This window comes from Elgaria multicarinata, chromosome 9 (assembly GCF_023053635.1).
Source record: "Elgaria multicarinata webbii isolate HBS135686 ecotype San Diego chromosome 9, rElgMul1.1.pri, whole genome shotgun sequence".
Lineage (NCBI taxonomy): Eukaryota > Metazoa > Chordata > Lepidosauria > Squamata > Anguidae > Elgaria > Elgaria multicarinata.
Genome location: NC_086179.1, coordinates 63,914,876 through 63,942,677, shown reverse-complemented (window position 1 = coordinate 63,942,677; position 27,802 = coordinate 63,914,876). Strand labels below are relative to the sequence as shown.

The following is a 27,802-nucleotide window of genomic DNA, read 5'->3' as shown; positions in this document are numbered from 1 at the left end:
GCAAGGGTCCATCTAGTCCAGCACTCTGTTCACCCAGTTGTCAAACTGCTGTTGACCAGGAACCCACAAGCAGGACACGAGTGCAACAGCTCTCTTCCACCCATGTTCTCCAGCAATTGGTACATGTAGGTTTATTGCCTTTGAACATCCAGAATCCGAGGCAGTAAGCCTGTGTGCACCAGTTGCTGGGGAACGTGGGTGGAAGGGTGCTGTTGCACCATGTCCTGCTTTGTTGGTCCCCGGTTGACAACTGGTTGGCCACTGTGTGAACAGAGTTCTGGACTAGATGGACCCTCGGTCTGATCCAGCATGGCTCTTCTTAAGTTCTTATTTACAGTTCACAAGAGAAGAACAGTGCATGCATTTGCAGCCTCTCTCTGCAGGGCATTTTCTTGGCTAGCTAGCTGCAAAACCTTGCTGGCTACAATGAAAACTGCCCATAACACACATACAACTGGCAGAAGACTAGACTTAGTCCTTTCCCTGCCTGGTTGGTCTGTAACAAATTTCAATAACTAGTAGCCATCAGCCTTCAAAGTCATTATGCAAGCAATCAAACTATATAACAGCCCTGAGAAAGCCATATCTTTGCTTGACAAATCAATCTATTCCCACAATAGTGGAAATCCTGCTGAATGCAAAGTCTATAAAATTGAACTGGAGGCTTTTTTTTCCTTAGAAGAAGCCTTTGTCACAAAAGTTTTCTGACTGTGTTAGCTATTGAGAAATAAGTTTAAAGCAATACAGTGAAGTAAATCAGGCCCGAATTATGAGCATTCTTAGAACTGTTATGGTCTATGCAGAAGGTGGCCTTTGTTTCCAATCCCATTTTAATTCACTTGAAAAAATTCAGTTCCCATCTGCCAAAAGTTACAGCTCTCCTAAAGAAAACTAGTACATGAACACTTAGCTCAGTAAGTTCACTAAACATATAGCTGCTTTTATCTGGCTCACTCTTCCCTGTTTCTCTTCTTGTGACCTTGGTTTATTTGATCCATTGGTGGGTGGGGGCTTGGACCTAGGCTGTGTAATAGGGTAGATCTCAAGAGTATCTCTACTACTATCTTTGCTCTAAAGATATACAAGTTTTACCTTCTTGTTGCTGCTCTCAGTTTCAGGGATATACTGGTCTGGTTTTGCTACTACTGCACACATTAGCAAAGCTGCAAGGGGGGTTCTGAGGAGCCCTACGAAAGGTGCATCATGGCATCCCTTACACGACTTGCACATCCACAAACTAGCCAATGGTTTTACCTTAATTGAGACTTGGACTACATATTATGGTTTAATATTCCTCTGTGGGGAGGGGTCTGATCTGGAGAACACACAGAAGTAACTAAGACATCTCCAAACAGGGATTGAAGTTCTTCCATTATTGATTGATTGATTGATTGATTGCATTTGTATACCGCCCAATAGCTGAAGCTCTCTGGGCGGTTCACAAAGCATATACATGGGAGTAATTTAGCCTATTCTAATCACTGGTGTTCCACACCACTGTTAGGGAAGAGCGGACGTCCCTGGAGTTCCATGAAGAGTGTTGTAGAGAGTCTTCTTACCCTAACATGTTGCCAAAGCTCACCGGTAGAACTGTATCATAAGGAATTTTAGCTTCCCTGCTGCAACTGAATCCACACAACACCATGAATTGGTAGTTTTGGCATTACTTGCTGAATAATAAAGAACTAGGCCTCTGTAATAACATTGGGATTAATTACTTCAATTACTTCCCCAAAGAGCTGTTAGTACTCTCTCTTAGTAGTTTTATCCTGAGTGGGATAAAATCATTACTAAGGGGTAAGGTAATCTGCTGAGAACTATTACCATTCAAATCAGGATACACGTGTCCATTTATCCCAAAGGGCTAGATGTAGCATTTATATTATTTACTGTGCATGAGAGGTCATGGATTTTCAGTCAGAGAAATAAAATGATGCCCAAGACTTGTTCTAGGTAACATAAAGGCTGGTAGTTCATGACATTAGTTATAGGAAATCCAGAACAAGAAGAAATTGTTACCAGGATTAGAAAAAAAGCACTTCCCTGTCTCCTTGGCAAAAGACAGACTGTCAAATCCGTCCAGCAGATCTTTCATTAAGTCAACCCTGAAGAGCCCTTGCATTAGTCTTGAGTATGTTTCTAAAGACAGGCTTATCTGGGAACTAGCCACAGGCTACAGAAGTGATGCGGGAAGGAAAGATGAATATTCTTGCACTGAAAGCTGCCACATATTAGTTACCAAAATGAAGGACAGGCAGAAAGTCATCCTGAAACTTAATCCTGAAGCTATGTGATACCAGTCATCCACCCAATATAAAATGCAGAGTGTGGCCTACCCAGGCTTAATCTAGCAGGAAGGACACACATTTATCGTATGATGGGAAGTAACAGAGAACAGCATTTAGAGGTAGAAAGTAGGAACATAGGAAGTTGCCTTATTCTGAGTCAGACCATTGATCCATCTAACCCAGTATTGTTGACACTGACTGGCAGCGGCTCACCAGGGTTTCAGACAGGATTCTTTCCTAGCCCTACCTGGAGATGCCGGGGATTGAACCTGGGACCTTCTGCATCCAAAGCAGGTGCTCTGTCACACTGAGCTATGGCCCCTGCCAAAGTAGTTATGCAAACTCCTGGTCCTTAGTAATGGAGCCAATTAGGACACAGACATAAAACAAAACATAATGTTTAACCAAGTCTACTTAAGGCAGGGATAGGCAATTTGTGGCTTTCCAGATGTTTTGCCTTATAAGTCCTATCAGCCCTAGCCATCATAGCCAATGTTGAAGGATGATGAGAGTTTTGGCCCACAAATTGCCCAAACCTGACTTAAAATGACTCGTGCTAGTATGTGACAGTAAAGGATTGGTCCAAGTGGTGTTATTTACATTGATGGCTTTTGAAGCTCAACACATGAGATGTCCCTTGGGTAAACATTTTCAACTTTCAGAATTGTTCACTATAGTGCTGAGCCAACACCACAGTAAAGTACCTGGATGAACTCTTATTGCTGTGTATTACTTCATGCTAGATCTTCAGCTTTGCCAACGATTATTAGCCCACAACTATTTTACGAACCCGCTTGCCCACACAAATCTGTTAAGTCATTTCTGGCCCTGTCCCAAAAAAGAGAAGAAAAAAGTACCATCTTTGGTTCTATCCTGCCTGGTCACCTATAAGCATTTCTTACAGCATAGGCAATCTGTGGAGTGGCTATTAACCAACCTTTGCAAATTCCACAAATTTCCACGATTCTTGGATGCAGCCTTCCCCAGCCTGTTGCCCTCCAGCTGTTTTGGATTTCAACTCCAATCCAGCATCCCCAGCCAGCATGGTCAATGTCATCCAAAACATCTGAAGGGCACCAGGTTGAGAATGGCTAAAATAATGGCTTAAAAATCATACTCAAGCCTGAGGCATTTGGTTATCTGCCATTGAGCGATTGTCTGTCTGAAATTGGACCTTCCCCTGGTTAGTTTCAACTTGCTGCCTGAACAGTCTGAGGTTGAAACAGGATGCTAAAGCACAATGCTCATGACTTCCCTTGGTCTTCTCCGAAAGTTGGAAAACTGCAAACTTTCCTGTTAGCACTGGAAAATGAACTGGGTTGTCACTTCTTTCAAGAGAAAAACAAAATGAGAAGTGTTCTTATTAGAGTTTCAAGGGAGAGGTGGATTTTCTGGAATAGAGTTCCAGAATCAGTAGTGCTTCCAAGTTCTATGAAGGGGGGGGGGGGGGATGAAATGCCAAGAAGCTGTGCAAGATGAATGGGAAGTTCTTATTTTGTGAGAGTTTGTGCAATATTGTTACCTGGGCTTGATATGCCTGGAAAGTAAACTGTGTAGTTTTAAAGATTTTTTTCTTTAAAAGCACTTTTTTTGGAAGATTGTTTTATATATTTTAAAATTGCCAGGTTATTTAGTTAAATATTTTACATAATAATTCATTTTTCAGGGCTTATTACTCATGTTCTAACAAGACAGCTGCTACCATAATTAAAATAAAAAGAAATAATTGGGTGGGTGACAAAAGGTGTCCAATTATCTAAGTTTCCCATCTCTCCAGTTCAAGCATGACTAATTTCTTACCCAGAGAGCACTTCCACGTAGGAAAGACATATGCAGATTGCTTGTAGAGCCCCATATCTTTTGATAAGACTTGCGTATATGACATGTGGGAAGCCATGGCTGACCACTGGCTGCTATTTGTGTGGTTTGCAGAGTCTCAAGTAGCCCTATTCTGCGTTCCCAACAGTTATACTTCATACCCAATAAACCAGGTGTCTGCTATGTCAGGATTAACACTGATATAACAAAGTCACAATCAAATGTTTTAAGATGTTGTGATTGCTATTTTAATATTGTATTGGTTTTATATGCTCTTTTAACTAATTTTATGTGTTATATTTTATTTAGTGTTATTCCCCTCCTCGCGAGTAATAATAATAATAATAATAATAATAATCACACAGGAGAAAAATCAAAAGTACAATAACTGTGGACACAAAAGCTAATGTAGCTAAACCAACTGCTGCAACCACAGCATTGCTAGAAATTCTGTCACTGTACACACACTGATAACCATGTGCACCAACACCCCCTCATTAGTGATGCAAGAACATCATAAGAGCCCTGCTGAACCAGATCAAAGGCCTATCTAGTTCCACATTCTGTTCACACAGTGGCCAAACAGCTGTCAACGGGAAACCCACAAGCAAGGCAGGAATGAATTACTGCCCTTCTGCCCATGTTCTCCAGCAACTGGTGCACGTAGGCATACTGTCTCTGATACTGGAGGTAGCATTTAGCCATCAAGACTTCGATAGCCTTATCCTCCATGAATTTGTCCAGTCCCCTTTTAAAGCCTCCCAAATTGGTGGCCATTGCTACATCTTGTGCAAGTGAATTCCACAGTTTAACTATGCCCTTTTTATCTGTCCTGAATCTACAATCAACTGCATTGGATGGCCCCGCATTCTTTTGCTCCCGCTCTTATAGGAGAGGGAGCAAAAGTCTCGCTATCCACTTCCTCCACACCATGCTTAATTTTGTACATCATGTTTCCTCTTACTTGACTTTTTTCCCCTCAGCTAAAAAGCTTCAAATGTTGTAACCTTCCCTCATAGGGGAATTGTTCTAGCCCCTTGATCATTTTGGTTGCCCTTTTCTGCATCTCTTCCAAGTCTACAATATCCTATTCATTAGGTGCGGGTGACCAGAACTGTACACAGTATTCCTAGTGTGGTTGGTTGCACCATGCTTTGAATACTATACAGTTCTGTATACTGTGCAAGAAAACAGACAGTGATAGAAGATCTTGGTGTCACTATCCTAACCACACCACCTTATACATAGAATGCACAAGCGGCTTGTCATGAAGAGTCCTTTGCATTCTTTCCCACTGTGCAGTGCCCCCAATTCTATCTAGTTGGTAGAGTTGCATCAATGCAATCATGCTGCTGCAAGAATATCCCTATACCAGCATGTTTTTGTTCTTCCAACATAAGGCCATGACTGAATTGCACAAGGAAGTTAGGAAGAACCCTATCTTGACCACTGGGCATATGACAGTGATAGGATCATGCTGCAATTACCTTATTTCCCCAATGTTGACCCCATCCTATTGTAAAAGTTTACTATCAGTGGTTTCCAAATAGCTTTATTTAATTCCTCACTAAGAAATGGTAAAAGCCAAGTGGTTACCAAGTAGGCTTTATCAAGCACACCATCCTGCCAGACATATTAGCCACTTTTGAGTGCTGTTTTTATTTTGCTTTATATATATATATATATATATATATATATATTGTGGCTATGTTGTTTCCGTTTTGGTTAACCTTCAACTTGTTTTTCCCCTCCCTATTTTAGGTGAAATGAGAAATGATTTGTATATCACAATAGAAAGAGGAGAGTTTGAAAAAGGAGGAAAAAGTGTGGCCAGGAACGTGGAAGTGACAATGTACATCGTGGATTGTGGTGGCCAAATTTTAAAGGTAGCTTCCATCCCAACTTCCCTATCGTATATTTTATTTCAAAAAGCAAACCTTTCAAGCTGGGGACAATCTGGAGATTCTATCACAACAAACACTTCAGCTATTCTATAGAGAGAAATCTGTATGCTAGAAATTCAGAGGATAATAACAATAATGTCAAGTGTACCAAATTGCAAATGCTAGTTAGGCCTGCACATAAATTGCATATTACGGCCTGTGGGTGCTTCAGTTGTTGGGTTTTAACAGTCCCAAGCAGACACAAAACTTGTTGAGCCTATGATAGAGCAACGAACATGTCTGGTGGGTCATGTGAAGGCTGATAAAATCCATGTTGTATAGGTAGGCCTATATAATTTATGATTGGCTGATGACAGATCTGACCCAATTAGCAGTTACAGTTCCTAGGTTTAAATGATATTATATGAATCATCTTAAGAGATGCTTTCTTGTGCCCATGTAAACCGGGGGTGGGCAATGTGTAGCCTGCATGGTATGCGTGATTCCCCTCAGCCTCTTTTTTGTTTTGTTTTTTTGCATCCTCCCCCCTGCCCACCACTATCTGTAACCCATGGCATGGCGGCAGCTGGTGGGGGCGAAGGATTCAAAATACTCCCCTAACAATCCCAGTCATGACCCTACAATATTTCTCAGAGCAGGGAACATACCATTTCCCCAGTACGTTAAGTGTCTGACTGAGGGGCTTTGTGCCTGGAGGCAAGATGGCTGAGGTTAGTACAGCTGATCTGATACACAAGTGATAAACTCCTTTCACATGGATGGAATAAGGATGCAATCCTTATGCATGTTTAGACAGAAAAACATCCTACAACTCCCAGCATTCTCCATCCAGCCATTGGATTGCATCCTAAGTGAATGAAATAAGTATCTTAGACTCCAAAAGAGATATATCCTATATTAAGGCAAAATCAGGACTGGCTGTTGAGCTGCCATTTCTCTCTTTTCTTGAGCTAGTTTCAAAAGTACAACAGAAGCAGAGCCATAGATTCATGATGTGATTCCTGCTTTGTCTTTGCTCTGGCACCAAAGGAATTGACATCGGGCAGGAAACATCCTGACAACAATAGGCTGGTGACTCAAATCAGGTGATACCACTGACTATAATCAAGGACTCTATTCATGCTTGCTTAAGAGCCGAGCAACTCACTGAGCTGCTGCTGCTATTCCTTGTGCTGAGTGTCTTGTCCCACTACTGACAGACAGGAGTTTAATCTGGCAAAGGTCCATAGAAGGTCCATAGGCAAGAGCTTGGATCCAGTTGATCATCTCCAGAAACAGAAGCCATTCTGTTCATGGAGAGGTCCTTCCATTAATGGACTTCATTCCAGCAGAGACATCAAGAAATGGAAGTGAGGAAGTGAAATCTACCAATTCCCTATTTGCAAGCTTTTGCGCCACCTCTCATGCTGTTTCATAGTGTATCCCGACCCTAAGCGAACTAAAGGGAGAAGAATGCTAAACGGAGAAGGAGGGGGAAAAGAAAATTGCTCTCTTTCTGATTGCAGGAACTGATCCCTGCTCATGGATCTTTGACTCTAATCCAGGGATTTGCCCCAATTATGGAACAGTCCGCATGAGAGGCAATTGGGGGTGTACCTTTGTTTTTTGGGAGCTGTGAATGCACAGCTTGCACAGACACCTGCTCCATTGATCCTCCTTGCCACCTTTTTCAGGAGATTCACCATTTCATTTTGGCTCTGGGGTAACGTCTTTCACTCATGTGCTTTCTTTATTAGGACTTTATCTCCTTTGGCTCTGGAGAGCCACCAGCCACTGAATTCCACTCCTTTGTGCTGTATCACAACAACAGTCCCAGGTGGGCTGAGCTGCTGAAACTTCCTATTCCTGTGGATAGATTCAGGGGAGCGCACCTTCGCTTTGAATTCCGACACTGTTCCAGTAAGACCTGTTCATGAGTGGTAGTGCTTTGGAATTGCATGTGGCTATCTCGGAGAGCTTTTCAAATGCTTTTTCATGCCTGCTGGCTTATGCCAGAGTATTTGCAGTCTGCAGAGGGCAAGGGAGGTTCTCATTCAGAGATCACCGCAAAAAGGGATGAATGGGCTTCGATAGCTGTAGGTGGCCCTTTAATGTTCAGTGCCAAGCCACAACTGTTTTGCAGCTGTAAAGTTTTCCTTCTGTTTGTGTGCCATTATTCATTGTCCTTCAGTTCTGCTGGCATTTGTTTTACTGAAACATATTGACCTTCACGAGGGCCCGGATGCCAGAGATAAGCCTATCAGACAAAACAGAGAATGACATTTGTGCCTACACAAACTTCTTGGGGGAAAGAATTGGCATGTTCTAGAGAGAGGTCATGGGCTTGAATTCCACATATTTCCACGTGGTTGGATCAAGTTTCAGGAAGAGGAAGGAGTCATTGTCATTTTTCCTTCTTCACGGAGTAAAGTGTTCTTGAAGGAAAGATGCAATTTACTGTAACGATAGGCTGTTAGATGTCCTTGTCTTCCTTTTGACAGATCTCTCATGCTCGTCTATGGGGGGGAAATAGGCAGCAGATACAGCTTGCTTCTCCTTTTTAATATCTTCTATCCATTACTGTTCTGTCAAGGGCTTGTGTAGAGACCCCCTGCTCTAATCAGCTAGGATCACATGCCTGTTTCAACGATCTCAAGATCCAACTTTGAGTAGTTTGTCTGGGATATTGATTTCATTCGTCTACTTTTTTTTTCTTAACAAGATCACGAATAGAGCGATTACCACAAAGTATTGGTGTTCCGCTCCTGGCCCTCTGGTCCTCCTAAGCATGCTAGAAGTAGATTATATTGAGAGAGAGAAATATTTTGTTCCAGTGTAAATATATTTCGAAACAAAGTGTTCAGTGGTGTGTTTTTTAATAGTTGGTGTAATTCTGTAATCTGGATGGGTCAAGGATTGTATTTAGTACAGAAATGTGAACATGTGTGATATTGCTATTAAAATAGTGGTTAAAATAGACCCAGAGAAGACAGAACTACTGCCGTTGGGAAGCAGCCTCTTTGTGAATGATTCCTATCCTGGCCATGACATATATAGAACTATTTCCTGCATAGATTTCTGCCATCTCACACTCTTGCCCTATGCTCCTGGTACAAAATAAACCCAATGAATTAAATTGTCATTCAAAAAATTATACACATTTGTTTTTACTAAAATAACTATTTACAATCCAATGCTTGTAAATAGTTATTTTAGTAAAAACAAATGTGTATAATTTTTTGAATGACAATTTAATTCATTGGGTTTATTTTGTTTCTACGGTGGTCACCTTTTGGGTTCCTTTTGTTCACATTTTCACCACCACTGCCTCCCTTACTATGCTCCTGGTAGCCTTGAGTGATCTCAAAATAAAAACTAATTGAAATCTGTGGGAATTAAGATAGACATGTCTATGTCCCATTCCATTGTTTTCCATAAATCATAGTGTTGACTATTGTTTGCTGGATTGTGTCCCTTAAATAGTTTTGTAGGAGTCATTTTTGGGGCAGCCTCTTTGCGTCTATTGCGCTCTGGCTTTTAGTTATGAATGGATGTCAAGTGCATGTGTGTAACTTTACATTCATTGAATCTATGCATTATCATTTCCGGCCCGGAATGTGGTGGATTTTTAATGTGTATGTGTGTTTCAGCAAAAGAAAAGGGGGAGAAGAAGTTGTTTGGTTTTTCTTTCGTCCCTCTGATGCAGGAAAATGGAAGGACGCTGCCAGATGGCACTCATGAGCTCATTGTGCACAAGGTAATTTCAGTCAGAAACCAGAGAGAAGCATGATTTATTCAGAGAAACACTTCAAATGCCTTGGGCTGCCCTCAGATTGAGGCAGATTGAATCAGCTGCCAGAAGAATGCTAGTCACTGTGTAAAATAGCCTTTCATTATAGCCTTTCAAACTTATGTTGGTTCTTCAAACCTTGTTATGTATTTCATCGCAATACCTTGGACTGTGAATAATTTCCCTTTTGGAACGCTCCCATGTTTTGCTAATGGATGCATCTAGACAACTGACGTGTTGGGATGGCAGCCAAGGCCCCACCTTTACCTAGGAGATTTTACAAACACACACACACACACACCCCTCTCTCTAAGATTTCAAAATGTGCACATACACACACAGAGAGGATACTGTTTAGGAAATTTCTCTCACACGTTTTCTCCCTAATGACACTGCTTTCACATTGTAACTGTGTAGATCAAGGATGCACAACCTCAGGCCGAGAAGGTGGGAGATAAATTTATTATAATATATAAGGTTTTCACAATCTATAGAGCCCTGCATAGTATATAGTAGGACTGTTGAATTTCAGGTCCTCAGGCCAAATCCAGCCTGGTTGGTATTTCAATCCAGCTCCCTGGGGTTCCTCAGACAGCTGCACCCTTTCTCCTGGCCCTATTCCATTCTTCTGTCTTCAAATCCTTTGGTAGTTTCCTGGCTTTTGTGCATTTGCCCCATTCAAAAAGTTATAATATGCTGGTATTTTTGTCCCCACCTTTTTGGCCTTCAGAATCAGAATATAACCCCTACCCCCGTCAGCTTATCTGAGACCTTATCAGGCTGAAAGAGGTTCAACCCCCTGAGGTAGATGTTTCCTCCATGGCTTCTTTACATGTTCAGATTAAACCTCATAAAAACCTTCTCTGGGAAATTTAGTCGCTGCATATGTGGTAAGCCAAGGCAACAACTTCACTGCATAAAAGAATTAAAAGGGAAAAAATGGAAGTGTCCTCAATATGGAAAACAGACATAAATATGACCTGCTATATCCTGTATAAATTTAGCTCATCCTGTATGAACTGGGTATATATCCATACCTAAAATAACTCATAACAAAAATGGAAAGACCTGTAGAAATATTTTGTTGTTGTTTTGGAATAGGTTAGGAATGTTATCAGCACAATGCTCTGAGCCAGACTTCTGTCAACCTAGTCTTTTGGACTTCAACTCCCATCAGCTCTATTATGGTCAATATTTATGAGTGATGGGCATTGTAGTCCAAAACCTCTGTAGGACACCAGGTTGGCAAAGGCTGCTTTGAGCTCTCTGATTTTTTTCCAAGTAGCCTGGTGCCTGACAGCTATTTGGTTTAAACTGTGTTGTAATTCTGTCCTTATGGTATATACTTTACAGAAGCATAACACTTCATAACTAGACTGCTTGTTTTGATTTACCACAACCATGGCTAGCATTGGACTATAAATTGTACACACTCTTTTAAAAGGCATTATCCAATTTTAAAAGTTTACATTTTCCAGTAAGATAGTAATATTATTTGACAGATGAAAATGTGCTAAAATTTATCATCAGTTTTAGGGCTTTTATGCAGTGGAGGCTAGTGGCCCCAATGTCAGTGGGGCAGTGAATCTGCTCTGGGTTTCAGTCAGAAAGCAGCTCCTTTAGAGTTCTGTCTGGTTCTGTCTGAAATCTGGACCGGATTCACTGCCCTACTGACAGCAAGGCCGCTAGCCTCCACTGTTTTCATGGTGCGTGTTTTTTTTTAAAAAAAGAAATGTATCTGGTGGGCCCCAGTATGAGGAAGTCTGCCCTATAGAAATGCAACATTGTTTGTTTTATCTAGTACTTTCCATGTCCAGGATGAGAGGACAAGTCCCCGCCCCAAGGCCTTCCAAACTAGAGGAAGGGAAGAGAAATAGAGGCAGGGGGGTTTCATTGCAGTGGGGTCAGCAGAATAAGCAGAAGAGTCTGAAAACTCCTGTCCCACACACAAGCCCATTAAGTCCAGAGTTTAACACTACCTCACTACACTACTGCTTAGTTGCAGTAGAGGATAGAGACTTTAGTGCCAAAAGCTCCTTTTGAGGAAGGACTTGAAGTAAATAAGAGAGATGGTGTCATGGAGGCATTGTGAAGACAGACAAGCTGAAATCACAGGCAGGGATATGTCAGGATATAAGAGCAAAGATGATGGGGGCAAGGCTTGGAGGACTTTGAAGGAAAGGATGAGGAGCTTCTGCAAGATCCAGGAGTAAACTGGGATCCAGTGTGGAGATTTTAAGGAGGGGAATCATGTAGTCAGAGAGGCAGGAGTGCTATACGATTTCAGCAGCAGAGTGCAGGGTACAGGTGAGGAGACCAATCAAAAGCCAGAAAGGAGAAGACTGGATTAATCGAGATGAGATTACCAGGGTGTGAACCAAGACACATACAGAAAGGGCCACATTTTTGTAATGTTGACTTGGAACATGGAAGGCAAAGAAGAGGAGTCAAAAAGAAAGCCTTAGTTATTTGCCTGTTCAACAGATGGATGATAATATTAGTGGATAAGCCGAGTAGAAGATGGCTTGAGATGAAAGACCACAAGTTCAGTGTTAGAGATATTAAAGTTGAGACAATGATAAACTATCCAAGTGGAAATGTCAGAGAAATATTCAGTACACTTCAAGATGAGGGATGGGAGGAAGGGAGAAAGTAGAACTGGGTGTTATCATTACATGCATACTGAAAGTGATGTAATGATGTCACCTAGTCTCAGTGTGTGTATATATAGAGAGAATATATAGGGGACTAAGAACAGAATGCTAAGGAACCCAACAGAGAGAGGTAATTAGCACATTATATCGTTTTCCAATGAAAAACACAGTTTTATGTGACAGTTTTATGTCACATTTTATTTCATTCTTGTGTAGCGAGTTGAAATGCAAATTTAATTTAATTGTTCTCCCAGTGTGAAGAAAATGTAAGTCTTCAGGATTCTAGTCGCTACCTCAAATACCCCTTTTCAAAGGGGCATCTCCTTGCAAATAACCACCAAGCAGTAAAAACCACTAAGGAATCATTCTGGATTACATCTTTCCTGTGTTCAACTAAACTCACGCAAAATGGTAACGTAACGCATTGATTATTAAAACAGTCTAATAGCCAGTTAACGTAATGGGCGGGCTTGTTAACTAGGTGTGTTGCAAACATGTTTTATGATTTAAGCTTGGCAAAATGGACACAAAAGATGCCAAATAAACCATTGGTTTTATTAAGAAAGGGTTTTGTGGAAGTTTGTGAGCAGAACCAAAACAGACATAGGTTTGATGTAACGAAATGCATTTTCAAAAGTAGCACAATTGTGAAATTTTGGATTTGCCCATTAATTTTTATCTCCTTTTTTTTCTTTTAAAGGAATCCTCTTAATTTTTTTTTACAGCTTATTTTAGCAATAGAGAAAACATTCTGGTAGATGTCAGGATACAGTAATGACCTCTGAATGGTTACGGGGGTCTAGTCATTGTTTTGGAATCAGGTGTATTATATCACCACATCTTTGCCCCATTGAAACGCATGGAGCCATAAAGCATAGTTACATATTTAACTGGGTACTATTTCATTTTTCTGAATGAGACTTACTTCCAGGTAAATGTACAAAGGATTGCAGCCTCCTAAAATGCATTGACTACCCCCTTGTCTTTCCTTCCATTCTTTCTGAAACTAATGTCGATATCACACATATATTTGGAACGCTAACTAGATGCCATTTCTGTTGCCTTGTGTGTTGACGTTGTAGGAGACATGCTTGACCTTCTCAAGTGGCGGGCCCATCCGGAAAAAATTGCAGGCTGCCTTTCAAAATTGAAAGATATTGATGGCTCGGAAATTGTGAAGGTAAAGTCTATTTCACTGTTAATCTTGTTCACGTGGGCAAACTGTAATAAAGACCTTCTGTATTCATGGATTTCTTCAATTTCTTTTCTTTTATCTAGTTTCTCCAAGATACACTGGACACTTTATTTGGAATTTTAGATGAAAATTCTCAAAAATATGGATCCCAAGTATTTGATTGCTTGGTAAGGTGTATTTCGTTATACTTCATAGGTCTTAACTTATTTCTGTTTTGGAAGTTGGCTTAAGGACAAGGCACTAACAAACACCCATTTTATAATCCTTAGGTTCACATAATTAACTTGCTGCAGGACAGCAAGTTTCATCATTTTAAGCCAGTTATGGACACCTACATTGAGAGTCATTTTGCAGGAGCTCTTGCATACAGGTATATGTTTATGCACCTAAATGATTTCAGCTTGGGCAATGATTGATCATCTGATTGACTGAAGATAGATTAAATGTATTGATCAAAATAAAAGTGCAGTAAATTGATATTTTAAATGTGTTGCGTGTGAGAAAATTTGCTCTGGACTCTCAACTTCCAACCAGTCCAATACGATTAATTCCATTTCAGTTTAAAAAGTCTTCTGCCTTTTACCAAAATTATGTATGGTTCATATGTGGCCCTTAAATCAAAGCTTAAGCCTGTTCTGAAGCCTAGAAATACTTAAAGCAAAACCACGTACAAGGAAGCTGTAAAAACAACAACCAAAAACAACAACAAACCCCAGGATCTGATTCTGCCTTGTTGGGAACCCTTAAACCACTGTTTCCTGGTTGGGACATGGCAAGAAACTGTGACTTAGCAAACCCCAGACATCTTCACCAAAGCTGGCTTTGCAAGAGGAGGAAAGAAAGGCTGAGGAGGAAGTGCTCATGGTCCATGACATGGTCCATTCTTAGCTCAATAAACCGTGGTTTATTGGACCAGGATTGTTATATTTGAAATGAGCCCAAGAAAGAGAGAGAATTTAGCTCACCTTGGTACAGGCTCTTACCCATTCTGATGCATCAGAATGGGTAAGAGCCTGTATCAAGGTGAGCTAAATTCTCTCTCTTTCTTGGGCTCATTTCAGACTGCCATTACCTCCTTTCTTCTACAGGTAGGAGGGGACTTTTGTGGAGTGAGTGGGTTTCCTCTGGAGATGATACCTTGGGGCAAAATAATAAACCTTCCCAGTCTCCACTGGGCCAGCCTCTGCTCCGTCTCTCTTATTTGCCTCCCTCAAAGTGTCAGAATGGTGAAGAGCATGGAGAAGTTTCTGAGCTGCAAATTTACTAGTCATAAATCCAGTTGAGAAGTTTATTATAGTACCCAAAGATGGAGTCCTTTTTCTCTAAGGGAGTCAGTTGAAAATAGAACACAAATATTCATGCAATCTTAGCCATACCTTTTACTTTCTAAGCGGGTTCCTAGTTTGTACTTGCATACAATGAGAGACAGATTTTCTGTTTCAGACAAGACAGCTGATCATTTCTCTGGCTAAAAAGGCACTTTCCCCAATCCTTCAGGGTTAGAGAAGGAGAGAGGAGAAAGGACTTGTCTAATCAGCTTCTAGGTGGCAGAGGGAGATTTCCCAGATCAAGTCTAGGCAACAGAAGTAATTAACAGATCAAAGGAGACAGTTGAGGTACTGCTTCCCTATTGTTCTGGGAGGGAGCTCCAGATCTATGTAGACAGACACGTCTTGTTTCTCTCTTGCCTTGGGGTGATGTGTAATTTACATACACACTGTGACCATGAGGGTTAGATTGGACCCTCATGGAATCAGAGGAGCACATTAAATCCTACAGCCTTGAATCAAAATTGGCTGACAAAGAACAGATTTTTTATATTTATTTATTTATTTATTTATTACATTTTTATACCGCCCAATAGCCGAAGCTCTCTGAGCGGTTCACAAAAATTAAAACCACAATAAAACACCCGTATATCTAAGGAAGTGCTTTATGTTAATTTTAGCATATGGATCTCTGGATTGTGGCTAGTTTGTGGTTTGCTAAATTGCCAGGCTAGGAATGTTTGAGAACTTCCATAGCTAATGAGGCACATTAACCATAGGACTATAAGAAGCTGCCCTATACCAAGTCAGACCATTGATCTACCCAGCTTAGTATTCACCTAGTTCGCACATAATGGGAAGCCACTGAGGGTTAATTTCCCCATGGGGCTTGTTGTTAGTCATTTTAAAAAATGCAAGTCATGGTGTGGGCATGGCTTACATTTTTAAAATGGCGGCTGGCGTGGAAGGATAAGCCCCACAGGGAAATTAACCCACGGTGGCTTGTCATTCTGTGCAAACCAGCCCATTGTCTGGAATGACTGGCAGCGGTTCTTCGGAGTTTAAGACCCAAGAGTCTTTTCCTAGCCCTACCTGGAGATGCCAGAGATTGAATTTGAGGTCTTTTGCATGCAAATTGTGCACTCTACCATCGAGCTATGGCCCTTCCCCAAAAGAGTACTCGGCAGTGAAACCTTGCCCTATTCCCTAATTTCAATACAAGGGTATCTTGGGATGCTGGCCCCAGGAACTGCAAGAATAAGCAGAGAACCCACTCCCCCCCCCAGTGCATTCCTATAATAATGGGACCATTTCTAATATCAGCTGGGTGCAGAATTAGTCTTCAGTTCATGTCTTCAACTTTGGAGGAGATTCTTTAATCTTCCCGTATATTACAATCCTTTTAAAATGTGCTACATTTGCTTAAATGAGTTCCTTCCATCACGTTCTTGTTGAAAACCAGCTATGTTTACGTCAGAAGTGTCCAAGAATCTATTTGATGGGTGGCTTTTCTGGATCCACAGTTAAGCTTAACTATGTACAGTAATCTGCATTCACAATTTGGCAATCTAAGTATAAATTAGCAGAAAACATCACAAAGTCTTCGTCTTTTTCTCTTCAGTGGAGTTTCTTATGCTCATTTACCTGGGAGTAAGCGCCCTTAAAGTCAATAGGAATTACTTCTGCGTAGATATTTAGAAGACTATATTAAAATTCTTTTCATCACAATGGACTTCGTGTAATTCATGTTACTTAATACGTTTTGTTTTCTATTGTAGAGACCTCATAAAGGTGTTGAAATGGCATGTTGATAGAATAACAGAAGTGGAAAGGCAAGCTCACAACCAGGAAGTATTGAAGGTAACACAATTCAGCAGGCCCATTGTCATCTTACCTAGCTCCAACTTGGTGCCCTCCATCATTCGCAGCCAGCATGGCTTCCAGCACATCTGGATGGCACCAGGTTGCCAAGGCTGAACCTACCTGTATATTTCTATACAAATGCTAATTTGTATCAGTTGAAGTTACCATAACTTGGATCCAAAGAAATATGAGGTTGAATCTGCTCATGCAAGAACACTTTCCTACATTCCCATCTTGGTGTTCCCATTTTGGTGACCCCACCCCACCCCACTCCAAAAGCTCACCCTCAAACTTTGGGCTCCCCCTGAAGTGGCTTTTAGGAGAGCTGAGGAGTTGCAGCTGGGGTGAGGAATGTCCACCTCCCCCTATAAGTATGTAGATGGAAATCCCTTCCACTCATGCCCAGGTTGGATCTGAGCTAGTGTGCCTAAAACTAAATAGGTGCTCAAGGTCTGCACACTGCTTTTGAGAAAACAGGAGTGTAGAAGATATCAGATGATATTTTGTAGCTGATTGTTAGCTTGAATTGAATGACTGTGTCAGCATTCTTGACTTTCAAAACGTGTTCCCAAATTAATACAAGCCAGTTTATGGAGACTGAATCCTACATGGGCTAGCCCTCATTGACTGATCTACTCATAATGCTAACTCCCATAATTCCGTCCATGGTACAACCTGATAGTAATAGGAGGAGAATTATTAATGATAATGGCGTGGTGACGTAATTTTCATTAGTCAAGTTAGGTGGAATGATAAGAGCAGAAAGCCCGTCTCCTGCACACAATAAATATCTTCTTTGGCTTTGCTAAAGGAGGCTCTATCAGTTATCCATGGAGCAGTGAAGAACTGTGGGAGTAAACACTCCAGATTAATATCACTCTCCTTATTAGAACATGGATACTGTTATGAGGCAGTGAGCCTCTATGCACCAGTTGCTGGGAACATGGATGGGAGGGTGCTGTTGAACCTGCTTTTGGGTTCCTGGACGACAACTGGTTGGCCACTGTGTGAACAGAATGCTGGAGTAGATGGAGCCTTCATCTGATTCAGCATGGCTCTTTTTATGTTATTATCTTCTTATGAAACATATTCTGGGAAACAAGAACTTGAGATTTCAAATTCATGATAGAAATACACATGCAAATTTATGTTTCAAATATCTTTCATTTGAGAACTTAATGCGTTAGAAGAGGTTGTGTCAATGTTTTAAGGAATCAACATTACTTTTCCTGGTGAAAGCAATATTGGATCAAGAGAAATTAGTTCATGCCTTGAAGACACACACAGTTCAGCCACAGAAACATCTAGTCTGAGATTTCTGGCAACTTAAAATTCTTCTGTATGTTCTTGGTTTTAATCTAGAAACCAAAATGCAAGTCACAGAATGCAAGAATGCAGAACCAGCTGGACTTTTGTTGAGGCACTGCATAGAGTAATTATACATCTTGTCAGTCGTATGGAGCTGTAATGAAGTGTCAGGATTATTTTTTTTAAGGAGCAGTAATATAGAGCTCCATCATACGGGGGTGGGAATCATGCTTGCCTACCGTCACGTCTCTGCCTGCTCAGTACTTGCTCTTTCTCTCAGGGAGAGGAAAGAGGAAGTAAAAAATGCATGAGCCCATGACGGTGCTTTTCCTGCACACAGTAGGAGATCGCATAACTTTCCATCTTTAAAAGTAATACGGACTTACCGGTGGCATTTTTTGTTGCTCAAAGAAAGCTAGAAAAGGTGGGAGGCGCGTGGGAGGCAGATGACGCATCTGAGGGACCTGCAAAAACCTGTGAGTGCCCAATAACAAGCGTGCAATAAAATGCTTGTCTGATGACGTCCCTAATCTCATCTATTTATCTTTTGGCATTTGTAGGCACAGGAATATATATTTAAGTATATAGTCCAGTCTCGGAAGCTGTTCTCCCTTGCTACTGGTGGACAAAATGAGGAGGAATTCTGCTGTTGTATTCAAGAGCTTCTGATGTCTGTCCGATTCTTCCTTTCCCAAGAAACCAAAGGAGCTAGTGCTTTATCTCAAGCTCAAGTAAGCTGCAAACTGTTGCTTTAGGCTCGTGCTACTGCTATCCACACTGCTTATATGTTTGATCACTGATACAGAAAGACACAATCTTGTTTTCTAATATGAAACATTAATGCTTCTGGTTTGCTTTAGGCTATAATGATATAATACGTTTAATTTTATTCTATCAGCTTAGTAATGGCAGAAATTGGCTCAGATATTTGGCAGCACTTCCCCCCCACCCCCGAATCTAGCTTTTGGACAAGCTAACAAGGCTCTGAGCTAATGCAATTACGAAACCTTTTAATTTCAGAAAATAAAATATTGGAGATATTAGTGGATGGGGGGGAACACTAAACTGAGTCACTTGGTAAAAGACCACTTTCATAATAGAGTCAAATAAAGTGTGTGTGTGTGTGTTTAGAAAGTTATTCCCTATGCCATATCTTTGAAGAAGTTATCTTTGGGACTACATGAAAATCCTTCATAGAGCATATAGTTAAACTATGGAATTTACTGCCATAAGCTGTAGTGATGACCACCAACCTGGATGGCTTTAGAAGGAGATTAGACAAATTCATGAAAGATTCAAATTCATGACTACTAGTCATCATAGCTACAGTATGTTTCATCCAGTATTAGAGGTAGTATGACAGTTTCTGGGGAACAAAAGTGGGAAGATACTGTTACTCTCATGACCCGTTTGAGGACTTCTTGTGGGCATCTGGTTGGCGACTATGGGAACAGAATGTTGGCCTAGATAGGTCTTGGTCTGATCCACCATGGCTTTTATGTTCTTAAATTCTGTAGGTCCGTAACATAATATGATTTCTCCTATTTCATACTGTCTTTAGGCGGTCTTTCTCAGCTCCTTCCCAGCTGTGTACTCAGAGTTGCTGAAACTCTTTGATGTAAGAGAGGTGGCAAATTTGGTGCGTGATACTTTAGGCAGCTTGCCAACCATCACAAATGCAGATGAGTCCCTTCAAGCTGTGAAACTTCAATGCATTGGAAAAACAGTGGAAAGCCAACTGTACACCAACCCAGGTAGGATGGCAACACACATAATGCCTCTATAGTTAAAACAATCTGACATTTACTCATCATCTGACTCCTGTACAAAGAACACATTACATGGAAGTTAACAATGAACTTCGAGGATTACATTGGCATTTCCAATAATAGCCCTAAACATCCTGGGACCAGAATGTCTTTCTGCATTTGAGCCTTCCCAGGAACTTAGTTCTTCTTCTTAGGTTCTGCTCCAGGTCCCCATCAGAGATATGGTGGGTTGGCATTCAAGATGGGGCCTTTTGGGCAGTGGCACCCAAAATTTAGAACAGCCTCCCAAGCCATTTCTGAATTTGCCCCTTAGGCTGAAAGAGCTATCTGACTGCTGGTATAAAGGATAAGAAAGCATTTCCGGACTTCTAAATGTTCTTGTTCAGGAGAATCCACATTCATGACACTTACTATGCATACTCTTTGGTCTACAGATTTTCAAAAGAACTCCTAAACAGTTCATTCAACATTGGGAGTGCAAAAATGTGGGGGTTGCAGGCATGTTTTACCTTGTTTTGCTTTCCCCTGTGCCACTGTGCTGAACTGAAGAGATCTTCAGTTCAGTAAGAAAGCAGTAATGGAATAACGGAGAAAGCAGCGTTTTTATTTTTGCGATGCAAAGCTAATTATTTGCTTAGAAGGCATCATCCTAGCCAGACTGCTCTTAATTTTGCAGCATTTATCAGGATCAAGTGAAATGGAATGTGAGCCAATGGAAACACAGAGTGCCAACAGTATAAACTTTCAAACAGAGAGGAAAGTGAAATAGTAAATTTAGGAAGTGGCATTTCTAAAACTACTTAATAAGTTGGGAGCAGAGACTTAGACCTTCTTTGCCTGAATCCTACATGGTATTCCATGGTTGTTTCTACTGTTCAGGGCCCACATAAAGGGAATATAAGAACCTATAGGAGAGGGATGTGGGTAGATGGAGCATCTCAGGAAGGACAGCGGACAATGGATTATGATAGGTCAGCATGGCATGTGGAACGGGTGTGCGCAACAGACTGTGAGAGGCTTCCAGTGAGAGAAATAGGTTCTGACCATGTGATTGCCCTCAGATTAAGCTGCTTTATCATCATAATCCTCTATGATATGTATGTGGAGCCCATTTGAAACAACCTTGAGCATATGCCCTCCATGTGCTGGCCATGACATGTACAGTCACATGAATATCCCCTGTTATATTGAGAGTTTTCACAGAGTCCTTAAGCCAGGTCAGGAACTGAGGCTAAGAGAGATCATGGCTTACTTGGACCATTCAGTTGTGAGTCCAGGGTTAAATTGGCATCTATAATCTCAGTTGCAAGGCAAACATTCTGTCCATTGGACATTCATTCAAGGGTAGTTGAAAGCAGAGTTGAATTTAATGCTTCGGACATGGGTTTGGGGAGTTGGGGTTGGAGGTTTTTTTTGGTTTGGTTTTATTGTTGTCATTTCCAATTTCTGATCTGCCATCTAACTTTTAAGTTGACTCTCCTTCAGACCCATCAGGAAGAGAATACCTTTTCTCCTCCTTCCCCACTGTACAGAAACTTCAAAATGCAACTCAGTTGACTAAAAGTACATTGGTCTGGGGGAAAAATATAAAATAAAGAATGACATCCTGGGGTAAAGCTGAGACTCACTGTGATCGGAAATGTAATTAAACTCCCCTTTCTCAGGGGGCGAAAATGAACACTTTGCAACATTGGAATATTCTTTGCTACTGAGTGTGGGAAAAATAGCATGGGGAAGGAAGAATTCGTAGGCCGAGCAAACAGATTTTTCAAATGCCTAAGACAAAAGGAGCTTTCTATGACAAATAACTTCCTGTTCGAAAGCTAGATTTACCTGCTAATCAGATTTGTATAGCACTGAGGGGGTTTCATGTTTTCTGCTGCAAGGGAAAGAAACTATTAGTGCTGCTGGGTGTAGCATTTAATTTTCTGTGGCACAGCACCAAGCTGGCTTTGCACTGCTGTGGAGCTGTTTCATGACACCTGACTCTTTGTCTGCTTCCAGACACAGTTTTTATTGCACCATCGCTCTGCTTCATTAATTTTAGGGATGGGGGTAAGACAATGACATCTCCCACTCATAACCTTCCTGTGTTTCTCCCTAGCTTCTTACTGATTTATTTTTGCATTTATATCCCACCTGTCTTCCTCCAAGGAACCCAAGGCAGCATACATAATCCTCCTCCTCTCCATTTTTATCCTCACAATAACAACCCTGTGATGTGGGCTGCGCTGAGAGTCTGTGACTGGCCCAGTGGGTTTCCATGGCTGAGTGGGGACTAGAACCCAGATCTCCCAACTCCCAGTCTGACACTTTAGCCACTACACCACACTGGCTCTTCCGCTTTTTCCCTTAATGCAGTAAATCCATTAAGGAGAGAAAGACGGAAGAGCTTCACAATGTCTTTTAATAGGTGGTGCTAGGAGCTCTTTGTCTGGAAGTACCCCTCAATAGCTTAGAGGGGATATAATACACCTGGCCCTCATCTTGACGGTGTCAATAATGCTGTGTGCAGCGGTGTGAAGTGCATCTCTGCCACACTGACACTCCTTCCCACCACCTACATCGGAAGGAGTACAGTTGAGGGCTTTCCAGGCACTGGTGCTGCCGCCGGTGCTGTGCCCACCCATCCGAGCACTCACGTGGCCAGTCTGGGGGCGCCTGGGAGCATCCATGCCCCCTCTTCTGTGGTTAGTGGGGGTTTTAAGGGAAAAGGGGGACTGACATGTGTTTGGGGTTTTATTCTGTTTTTTTAGCTGTAAATGTGAAGGATCGCATTTACAGCTAACTGGGGGGCGGGAACAAGGGGGGAGGAATGGGATGCGCCCTCCCTGGTGGGATTTCCAACCCCCCCCCCTTAAAATTTTATTTGGTTTTTTTCATAACTAGGCACCACAGAGGTGTGGAGCCTTGCTCTAATCTAAAAAAGTCAGGGTAAGTACCCGACTTCTTTAGTGCGGAGCTTTGGGGCTTTGCTTCAGAGTGGTGGCTGCGTCATGTAGATCACCTGCTGCCAGTCCAAAGCAATCCAGGAGCAAAGCGCCCATGTAGATGAGCCCCTGAAAAATTCAGACATTCATAAACACTATTTTGGGAATATGGAAGAAACTTCATAATAAACCTCAGTTTCTCAGTTTCTCATTCCTTTTAAAAAATAATATATATAATCATATTGGAGTCACATGGGGGATGATTTTATCCAGAGGATTTTTCTCCATTCAAAAATTATGGGTGAAGGCTATTTTACAAAAACAGTGTGGCTATTTTACAAAAACAAACGTTGCTAGGCTGAATTTCACTAAAATGGGATACTACGCTAGAGAAATTAAGCTTACTTTTATCCTGGTTTTTACTTTTTAAATTTGTTTTAAACTTCTGCTGTCTACATTATGTTGGGCTATTTTATTGTATTTTATGGTTGTAGGTTTGCTTCGTGAACCACCCAGAAAGCTTTGGCTGATGGGCAGCATGGAAATGTAATAAATGAATACAATTATTTTAGAAAGCTTAGAGGTTTGTTAACTCTCTCTCTCTCTCTCTCTCTCTCTCTCTCTCTCTCTCTCACACACACACACACACACACACACACACACACACACACACACCTCTCTGAGAGGAGGAGATAGGGAGCGAATGTTGTGTCTGTGAGTGAGTCGCTGTATTCAAGCACAATGCTAAACCATGGTTTAGTGTTACAAGAATGACGGTTGCCTCCCCCTGGCCTCATATGCTTCCCCCTCCTCCTCCTCTGTCATGGCTCTGAGGAGGAGATGTGAAGTTGTTGCTTCTGCTTTCGGTTAACTGCAATTCAGCATGTTGTCTGAGCCTTAAAATGTGGCTTCAGAAAGTGCAATTTGAAGTTGCCTTGGTTCAGAAGTCACTGCAAGGTGCAGTACATCAAAAACAGAAGTGAATGCTTCCAGATTCCTCCTCAGGGGATGCACCAGACGAAGAAGAGGGAGGGGGAGGGTTGGTGCTGGGAGAAGGCTAAGCTCAACCAAACCAATGTGTTAGACATGTCTCTGGGGTGGTAGCTCTTGACATAGGCGTGTGATTTTTCACATGTGGATACTTTTAGTCCTGTAATTCCCTGTGTGACATGATGTGATGCAGTCCTCATGCCTGCATGTGCAACTTCATCCACTGAAAGCCAAGATGACTGAATTGCTCCTCAATGACTTTAAAGGACAAGAGAAATCATCGCTGCAGGAGAGTGCTCACCCTATATTTCTGTTCTTCCAGAATCCCGATACATTCTACTACCAGTAGTTTTGCATCACCTCTATGTGCATCTTCAGGAACAAAAGGATCTGATCATGTGCGCGCGCATCCTTAGCAACGTATTTTGCCTCATCAAGAAAAATAGTTCTGTAAGTAGAAGCTTCACCATATGGAATAAAACAGCCTTCTCCAACCGAATGCCCTCCCGACTTGTTGAACTACAACTCCCACCATTCCCAGCAGCATGGCGAATGAGGGGTTTGTAACACATCTGGAGGGTGCTGGGTTGAGGAAGGCTGGAACAGAGTTTTAATACTAAAAACAAAAACACATCCAACACACCGAACAATTATTGTTTGCCTGGACAGAAACTGAAATGATATTTGTCTGAGGGGGTTGACTCATTGTTCCGTATTTGATTATGATTCCTATTTCTGTTAACTACATATTTGGAAAGAACTGACTCCCAAAAAAACTATTGAATTAAAGTTTGGCTGAATTGTGTGACTTTTTTTTTAAATGAAATTGTTATGGCTTTTTAGTACACATTTTAGAATGTCACACAAAGAGGAACACGAGGAAAAAGGGGACAATATTATTAATTTTAAGAAGTTTTCTGGGATCAGGTGGGTGAATTCCATGCTTAACTAATAATGTCTCCACACTGAAACTATCTGAGAATTACTGGATATGTTTCCATTCAGAGGGCCATATCCAAATGTGTCATTCCATTAGCACAAATTATGTTGCACCTAGCAGAAACTAGGTTCTGAACTATGGGCAAGAAAAGAATCTAACTAAAGTTACATTTTTTGCAAGTGCAGTTGCACAAGTACTTGTGCATTTGCTTGTGCAACCCATTGTGCAACCAGATGCACATAACTCTTGTGCAACCCATTGTGCAACCTGTTATGCAACCAGTTCCATATTCCGCTTGTGCAAGCTGTTGTGCAGCTACTTACACAATGCAAAGATTCAGCTGAGCTCTGCTGGCCCTATTTGAGTTTGCAGAATGACATTCTTGGATACTGCTCTGAGGTGGAACCTGAGTTAACACTGTTTTCTTGAATTGCTATATATTCACTGAGTTGGCATAAGAAGAGCCCTGCTGGATCAGACCAAGGGTCCATCTAGTCCAGCACTCTGTTCCCATAGTGGCCAACCAGCTGTTGATCAGAGACCCACAAGCAGGACACTCCCACCCATGTTCTCCAGCCATTGTGTATACAGGCTTACTGTGTCTGATACTGGAAGTAGCACATAGCCATCAGGGCTAGTAGCCATTGATAGCCTTCGCCTCCAGGAATTTATCCAACCCCTTTTAAAGCCATCCAAGTTAGTGGACATCACCACATTTTGTGGTAGTGAATTCCATAGTTTAACTATCCGCTGTGAAGAAGTACGTCCTTTTATTTTTCCTGAATCTCCCACCAATCAGGTTCATGGGATAACCTGAGGTTTTAGTATTATGGAAGAGGGAGAAAAACGTCTCCCTATCTGCATTCTCCATACCATGCGTACTTTTGTACACCTCTATCATGTCTTCCCTTAGCCTCTTTTTTTCCAAGCTAAACAATCCCAGCTGTTGTAACCTTCCCTCATAGGGGAGAACCTCCAGCCCCTTGATCATTTTAATTGCCCTTTTCTGCACTTTTTCCAGCTCTATAATATATATATATATATATATATATATATATATATATATATATATATATATTAAGTGTGGTGACAAAAACTGCACACAGTATTCTAAGTGTGGTCGCACCATAGATTTGTATAGATTTGTTTTATTCTCAGTTCCTTCTCTAATAATGCCTAACATGGAGTTTGCCTTTTTTTACAGCAGCTTCTTCTTTCAGCCTCTCTTATTTTCATAGAATCATAGAGTCAGCAGGAACCTTGGAAGTAATCTAGTCCAACTCGTTCCTCAATGCAGATCTACAGGAGCAATGGGGAACATGTGGGTCTCCAGATGTTGTTGGTCTGAAATTCCCATCTTCTCACCATTGGTTGTACTTGCTAGAGTTGATGGAAATCGCAGTCCGACAACATCGAGAGAGTCTCCTAATATTTTTCTGAAATCCATTTCACTGCAATTTCCAACCACTGGTTCTAGCCCTGCCCTCTAAAGCAACAGAAAACAACTCTGCTTGCTCTTCTACATGAATGGCCATCGTCATGCCTCCCCTTGATCCTCTCTTCTCCAGGCTCCTCCTCTTGTAGTTCTCTTGCTGTTCCTCCTGTTGCCTTTGTTAATTCCACCAGACACTGAAGGTCAAACTACATGTTATATCCGCCATGCTTTTTAAAAAGTATACTTAAACCGGCCACTTCTATTTTGAAGAAAAAACAGCCACAGGTCCCCAGTGCTCCCTGTCTAGATCAGGGGCCGATTCCCATTTTTTTTGTTAAAAGAAAAGAAAGTCCCTTCCCTGGTTGCTAGATCCAGCTTACCAGGAAAGTGAAGTTTTTCTTGTTCCAGATTGGAGCCTCTGAGCTGCTTTTCCTTCAGAATAAAAATGGCCAGTTTAAGAATGCTTTATTAAAACTATGAATAATGTATTGTGTGGTATGACCTTGTAAATGTTGAGAAATCAATTTTCCACCTACATGCCTTTTTGTTTGCTTTGGTGTAATTGTGTCTTTGAATATTCTTCCGTGTGAGATTAAAAGTATGTTAAGAAAGGCAAAATGTTAGATTGGCAGATAATCAGATCCCCTGATAATGGGCTGAGCAAATAAATGACACTGTCAAATATTTTATGCCAGGAGTGGGGAACTTCTTTTGAATGGAGGGCAGGCTGACCCTTCCCCCACTGACTCCTTTGTGGGCTCAATGACATCAGGGACTACGCCACCCCGCCTGGTGTCATTTGGTCCATGGCTTCACTTTGTGTGGGCTTTCCCTAACCAAGGAAAATCCATGTGTGTGAAGCCACCCTGACCGAGGTATGGGGTGGAGGTATGGGGTGGAGGAGCACTCCTTCACCCAGTAACTTGGCTGGTGTGTGTGTGTGTCTGCCACATGCCTTCTCCCATTGGGGAGGGCACAGGACAGATGACATGCTTGTGTGCCACCTGCTCTCCCAGTTGGGAAGACCAGTGGTGCACTAAGAGGAATCCCCACTGTTATTTCTGATTGGATATAACCACAGGGATTCTTTCCCCATGAGCCTCTAAGGGGAGGAGTTTGAGGAGATTGCTGTGGGCCAAACGTTCCTCATCCCTGTTTTATACTTTATGGGCTGTTAGATCTAACTCATAACAGAAACCAACACTCTAGCACACAGAAAGCCACCATTGTTGTAAATCGCTTAGAGAGCTTTGTCTAGAGTGATACAGAAATGTAATTAATATAACATAATAATACAGACACAAAGCAGCATTGGATTAGGGGAAGGATAAATTGCATAGGCAAGTTTGCAAATAGACCAACCTCACGTGCATGGGACATACTCTTCTGCACACTTTAACAAACCACAACTAAAGATATGGGAGATCTGACTGGCATCAAGGGAGCACATCTATGCTTGCAAAATATAATCTGTTTTTCATCAGTATTCTGTGTAGATGTCATAAATTATTAAGTCATGACTTTTCTCAACTACACAGGTATGGATGCTCATTTGGCTGTGCTGCTGGGGTGGAGGTGGGCAGCCTTGTCTGTACTCCTCCTAAACCCAATTTTCTTCCGTTCTGCTTTTGAAACTAGCTGGGAAAATATTACATCATAGCCCTTCCCCAG

The 27,802-nt window shown here is 41.6% G+C and overlaps 1 protein-coding gene across 1 annotated transcript in view; it reads left to right on the top strand.

Annotated features, from left to right (window-relative positions):
- DOCK4 (dedicator of cytokinesis 4) overlaps positions 1-27,802 on the top strand; it is a 293,588-nt gene that overhangs the window by 182,309 nt on the left and 83,477 nt on the right. Inside the window, exons 14-24 of the mRNA XM_063134026.1 lie at positions 5,868-5,992; positions 7,747-7,909; positions 9,640-9,746; positions 12,688-12,844; positions 13,516-13,613; positions 13,712-13,795; positions 13,898-13,998; positions 16,675-16,756; positions 18,628-18,798; positions 19,629-19,821; positions 24,079-24,206. Coding sequence (XP_062990096.1) covers positions 5,868-5,992; positions 7,747-7,909; positions 9,640-9,746; positions 12,688-12,844; positions 13,516-13,613; positions 13,712-13,795; positions 13,898-13,998; positions 16,675-16,756; positions 18,628-18,798; positions 19,629-19,821; positions 24,079-24,206 — 1,409 coding nt within the window. The remainder of the gene's footprint in view (positions 1-5,867; positions 5,993-7,746; positions 7,910-9,639; positions 9,747-12,687; positions 12,845-13,515; positions 13,614-13,711; positions 13,796-13,897; positions 13,999-16,674; positions 16,757-18,627; positions 18,799-19,628; positions 19,822-24,078; positions 24,207-27,802) is intronic.